Source organism: Girardinichthys multiradiatus, chromosome 20 (assembly GCF_021462225.1).
Source record: "Girardinichthys multiradiatus isolate DD_20200921_A chromosome 20, DD_fGirMul_XY1, whole genome shotgun sequence".
In the NCBI taxonomy this organism is placed as follows: Eukaryota; Metazoa; Chordata; class Actinopteri; order Cyprinodontiformes; family Goodeidae; genus Girardinichthys; species Girardinichthys multiradiatus.
This window is the reverse complement of record NC_061812.1, coordinates 38,423,582-38,429,581: the sequence shown is the minus strand read 5'-3', so window position 1 is coordinate 38,429,581 and position 6,000 is coordinate 38,423,582. Positions and strand designations below refer to the sequence as shown.

Here is a 6,000-nt window from a genome sequence, read left to right as displayed (position 1 = left end):
GGGTCGGGAACAAAGCTGTGGAGAGGTCTAATGCAGGTATAGGTTATGAAATTTTGTCCTAAGCTCTGCCCGAACAATTTGCTGCCTTAAATGCAGCTAAAGGTGGCTCTACAAAGTGCTGAATGTATGTGCAAAGTGCACATACATTTTCTTATATTTTTGATTGTAAAATAATTAAAATATGTCATTTTTTTTCACTTTATAATTATGCACTACTTTGTGTTGGTCTGCCTCATAAAATCCCATTAAAATGAATTTGTCATAGTGCGGTTGAAGGAGAACACAAATGCAGAACATGGTCATGGCAAAATAAAGTTATTTTAATAAGAAAAATAAGAAAACTCATGGAGTGGGCTTCAAACACGAACAGACCAATAGAGACACAGTGAGCAAAATCCATGGAGCATGAGGCAGTACAATGAAGCATGGACCAAACAATGGGATGAATTAAAATTGTAACATTAAGAGAATATAAACTGGGGGAAAAAAACAAACATCTACAGAAATCCAAAACCCAAACACCCAAGGCTCATGACAGAATTAGAACTGATGGTTATAACATGCCAAACACAACATGCCCAAAGGGTTTGAAGACTTTTCTATGGCACTATATAGGGGTAAAATGAAATATGGCAGAGGAACAAAAATTCAGAGATTATGAAAACACCCAATGCCTGTAATTCTTTCTGGCTTTGGCTCAGAGACTCTTTTTATTCCTATGCACAGCCTGCTACTCTTCACTGACACACGAGGCAGGGTGAGCAGTTTATATTCAACAGGATTTGTTAACATGCTGAAATATTATGCCATGGCAGCAGTTTTCACTTCATTTGTGCCTGTACAGTGATTATGTTAAACAGGCTTGCAACGAAAGAATATTTTTCCTCATATGGAATATGGATCACCAAGTGTCAAAATGCACTCGCCCTAAAAGAAGAGCGTTAAGAGTAGGAAGATCAAATAAACATGGGGCAAATTCTCTTTTGGTTGACATTACACTGGCTCCCATCTGCACACATTTTCAACATTTCCCAAGGTTTTATCATGTGGGCTTTGTTGTCTGAGCATAAAGAGACTCAGAGGAAGATCTCCTGGATGTAGCTTTTCATTGTCTTCTCCCCTCCATCTCGTCCTCTGTAGCCTGCTGACACTGATGGTTTCTAAGCAAGTATCTCTCTCTCTCGCTTTCCCTCTGTCATAATCACTGCTCTTTATGATCGCTTTGCCCTCTCTGCCCTTTCAAGATGCGGCATGTAATGAGGGCTCTGGAGGACTATGTGAGTGTGCTATTTAGCTATTCAGACATGATCGCCTCACACATCGCACACTCTCCAACTCGACTTCCTACCAAACACCTTTCAGCTGAGCACAGTGATTGTTTGTCCTCAACACAAGGTCATACGCTGGACGAAGCCAGAGTGGCTCCAGAGCCCAACATCCATGACGGGACCTTTTAGCACCTGCTTACTTCATGTTAATGAATTTCAATGATGAAAATGAACACTTTGGATATTTATTCAATTCAAAATCAGGTTATAGATGCAGAAATGTTCTGTGACTATTTTACAGCTATGGGGACAAAAAGAGGTCACTTTCCCCAAATGATCTCATGGGAAAAAAGAAACAGTTGTTTTGTTTTATATTTTATGTGTAGTAAATTATACATTCATCTTTTCTTCATAATCATTGCTTACATATTTCTTTCACATTTGCCTATCAAATATACAAGTGGAAACCAAATGTTTACATGCACTGTATAAAAAGACGTATTACTTCATTTCATTAGCCTGCTTTCTAAGGCTAAATCCGACTAAGGTTTTCCTCTTACACTGTCAGCTACGTTTACCCAAATTAGTTCTCTTTGCTAAATGCCAGAGTGATAGGTGAGACAATTATTTTTAGAAATGTTTTTTATTAGTTTCTTTAAATTCTGTGGTTTATTATTTCCTTAATATTTGGAAGAATTGCCTGTAAGCTGTATGACTTGTGTTAAATATCCTAATAAGCTTCTCAAAATAGTTTGCTGGAATTTTGGTCCATTGCTCCTGACCGAACAAAGTCAGGTTTGTAGGCTACCTTGTTCCTGCATACTGTAGTTTTTTAGCTCTGCCCACAAATTTTCCATGTGACTGAGATCAGGGCTTTGTGAGGGCCACTCCGAAATGCTGACTTTGTTGGCTTTAAGTCATTTAGTAACTGATTTGGTGGTATGCATTTTCGCCTAAGCTTTAACCTCCTGCTTTGTATCTTAAGCTGTTGCTTCATTATTTCCACATAATATTCTTTCTTCGTGATGCCATCTATTTTGTGAAGTGCACTAGTCCTTACTGTCAGCCCCATGCAAAGTTGGGAGGGTGTTCTCAGGCATGCAATCTTTCCCCTTTTTTCCTCCAAATGTAACAGTGGTCATTGTGGTTTAACACCTGTATTTTAGTGTCATCAGACCCCTGGAAATGTCTCCAAAAAGTTAAGGTCTTTGTTCCTGTGTGAATTTGCAAACTGCAATCTGTCTTTTTATGTTGCTTTTGGAGTAACAGCTTCTTCCTCACAGAGTGGCCTTTCAGTTCATGTCGATACAGCACACATTTTACTGTGGATAATATCACTTTCTTACCAGCTTTAGAAAACATCTTCAGATATGTTGCTTTTGTTCTAGGCTTGATATATAAATTTTTGCACCAAAACACGTTAATCTCTGGGAGAGAAGTGAAATATGTGCCTCCCCACCTTTCCTCCAGACTTAAGGACCTTGATTTCCGAATTAAATACAAACCTTACTTTCATCTGAAAGGAGGACTTTGGAACAATGAGCAACAGTACGGTTCTTTTCTCTTCAGCCGACATAAGACATTTGTAGCCGATGTATAGGATTTGTCTGTGCAAAGTGGCTCCTGATGCACTGACTCCAGCCTCAGTTCACTCCTTGTGAAGCTTCCCCAAATTTTTAAATCACGTTTGCTTGACAATCCTCTCAAGGCTTCAGTTATCCCTGTTGCACCTTTTTCTATCCCATTCTTTGCTTCCACTCAACTTTCTATGAATATGCTTGGATACAGCACTCTGTGAACTACCAGCTCTTCCGGTAATGACATTTTGTGGCTTGCCCTCCTTGTGAGGGTCTCGGTGTCCATCGTCTTGACATCTGTCAAGCCAGCAGTCTTCCCCATGATTGATAAGCCTACTGACTCAGAATGAGAGTCCTTTTATAGGCTCAGGGAAACTTTGCAGGTGTTTTAAGTTAATTAGCTGATTAGAGTCTGAGACCAAGAGTTCCCAATATTGAACTTTTTCACAATATTCTAAATTTGTGAGACACTGAGTTTTGGGTTTTCATTATCTGTAAACCACAATAATCAAATTTACATAAATAAAAGCTTGAAATATTTCAATTTTATGTGCAATAAATCTATATTATATATGAGTTTCACTTTCTTAATTGAGTGACAAAAAATATTGAACTTTTTCATGATATTCTATTTTTGAGATGTACCTCAACAAAATAGAATATACATTCCCATGAGGCTCATTCATCATATTAAAAGTACCTTTTGAAGATAACAACCTTTAAGCATTATTAAACATACTTTCATTAAGCCCACATTTCTGTATAAAAAATGTTTTCCTATTGGTCTGATGTAAAATTCTGCTCCTAGATGTCATGTTTTTTGTGAGCAGTAGCTGTAGAAATTATCATAATTAACAGAAATAACAGGTTGAAAACATCTATATAAGATGCTTTTCACTTAGTGAATTAAGTTTCATAAATAAATTTACTTTTCAACAGTATTCTAATATCTTTGTAAAACAATCTCTTAGCAATATTGCCAACTTTTACTTAATGTAACAAGCGATAGTACAGCCCGTAAACCGATTGTATTTACACAATGTCAAGCCAGATTTGTATGAATGAAGCCCCGCCCCCCATTTTCCGGTTGACCTATGAACGGCTCGGGGCTGAAGTACGCGTGCTTCAGACGTCACTCCCGTCTCTGGTATTGCGTGTCAACATGGCGGCTTCCATGGCATCCCAGGCTGCAGTTAGAGGACTGAGGACAACCACAACAAAGCACGTCTTCCTGGACAAGTTAAAGGTAGCTGCGGGGCTTGTGTTTGTGACGGCGCGGGGCTGTGCTCCCGCAGGTTGTGCGAGGTGCTGTAGGACCGTGTCCCCTTGTTTTGCGGGGTTGTGACACTGCAGCTGGGTGACAGACAGTAAAGGTGCTGTCTTCTCTGCAAACAATACTCCTGCTCAAAATCATGGTTATTCGGCTGGAGCTTGTCTGAAGAAAGTCTGAGTAACTAGTGCGTCTCTGAAAGTTGAACATTTTTAATCTTCGTTTGTCTGTGTTTGTTTAGATTAGTGACTTGAATTTTTGCAAAGTTTGACAAATTATTCTGTAACTTTTATTTTGCAAAGAGGTAGTACACGTTATACATAACCGGAGCTTTTAAATTAGGCTAAAGAGACAAAGTTTACCTGTACCCGGACTCTGGGACAAAGGTCAGAGAGGTGGAATACAACCTCATTTCAGATAAGCCCTCAGTGTAAAGGTTACCTTTCAAACTTTGATCTTCCATCTGTGGAGAAGCTGTGAACAGCAAGCACGCCATATTAGATCAGACTTGTCTTTGTACACAGTATTATAGGACTGCAGTGGAATTTGTTTGTTGATTTAGTATAATTTTGCCCTAAGTCAGACGAGTACTGAACAGAGCATCAATCTATCTGCATTATGCTGACTTGCAAAGAAACAATAGAGAGATAAAAATGAGATTTTTCAGTTAGAAACCGTCTCCCAGTTTAGCTTTTTCCTGCCGGTATCATCCTGTCCATCTTAGGCATTGACTTTTGTGAGAGTGTCATGGTATAATAAGCTCAACTAAAAATACCACGGTGTCAGGGTATTAAGAGAGAAAATCATAACATAAATTTCTCTAATTTAACATAAATTGATACATGTACAATAATGTTGCTTGACATTTATTTATTGTTTTTATTTGTATGCATTAATTATAGCTAAAATGTACGATAAACACTAGTGAAGTTTGGCTGTATAGGGAATCGTGCACTGGGTAGGCGTAGTTTGCGTGCAGTTTGCAATGATTTATCAGGCAAGCGACAGCGGCGGACACTTACTTCGACCATGTGACTGATCCAGATATGAAGAATGTCTTAAATAATGGAATAGTGAATAATGGTGTAATAAACACTGATTCCTCTGACCTTGTCATGCTGGCAAATGTTTTTGCTCTTCGTTAAAGAGGAAAGCTCCCACACTGCTTCTTCCTAATTCATCCGCCAGCAAACCGTTGAGGAATGCTGCACTCAGTGTTATTTGTGGCTGTAAATATTTCTAAATTTGTGTTTCCTTTAAGTGACGGGAAAGTGTTGTAGCTCCTTGTTTTCAGCCATCTGACTGACAGTGCACAGCATCAGGTTGGAGACTGGCAGGACTGCTATACTCCATGCTCCATACTGCTAAAACTCCTGTCACTCAGGAACTTTTTCTTGCATCTTATTAAAAGGACTTTAAACTGCAGAAAGGGTATAACAGAATATTTTAACAGTTTTGAAACTGTTAAAACTGTGTGACCAGCCCATGTCTAGTCTATTTTAAATCTGCAGTGTGTCTGTCTGTATTTGACTAACATTAGCTATCAAGTGGTTCATATTAGAAGAGCCAAGCAGAGATTTAGTTTAGATCTTTTAATAGAAATTAAAAATCCACTTTTTGTAAATCATTGATAGACCCTGTAACTTAAGCTGACAGGCTAATTTCTGCTGTCTGTGGCAGTTTAATGGTATAACATATTATACAGTAAATATTAGCTACAGCGTTTGCGTGCAGTCTGGAAAATTCTGGAATTTGATTTAATCATTTTCCAGGCCTGGAACATGATGACTAATTCATATTAGTGTATGGAAAAATATTTGTATTTTCATAAAAATAGATTGCAGGACATTCTCTATAATTGCCTAAAAGTTGTTCCTTCTTTCCT

The 6,000-nt window shown here is 38.3% G+C and overlaps 1 protein-coding gene across 3 annotated transcripts in view; it reads left to right on the top strand.

Annotated features, from left to right (window-relative positions):
• Positions 1-3,967: 3,967 nt before the first annotated feature.
• Positions 3,968-6,000, top strand: part of suclg2 (succinate-CoA ligase GDP-forming subunit beta) — a 155,321-nt gene continuing 153,288 nt past the window's right edge. For all 3 annotated transcript variants that reach the window (XM_047347490.1, XM_047347491.1, XM_047347492.1), the window contains exon 1: positions 3,968-4,091. In XM_047347490.1, the coding sequence (XP_047203446.1) occupies positions 4,008-4,091 (84 nt within the window). In that variant the 5' untranslated portion in view covers positions 3,968-4,007. The remainder of the gene's footprint in view (positions 4,092-6,000) is intronic.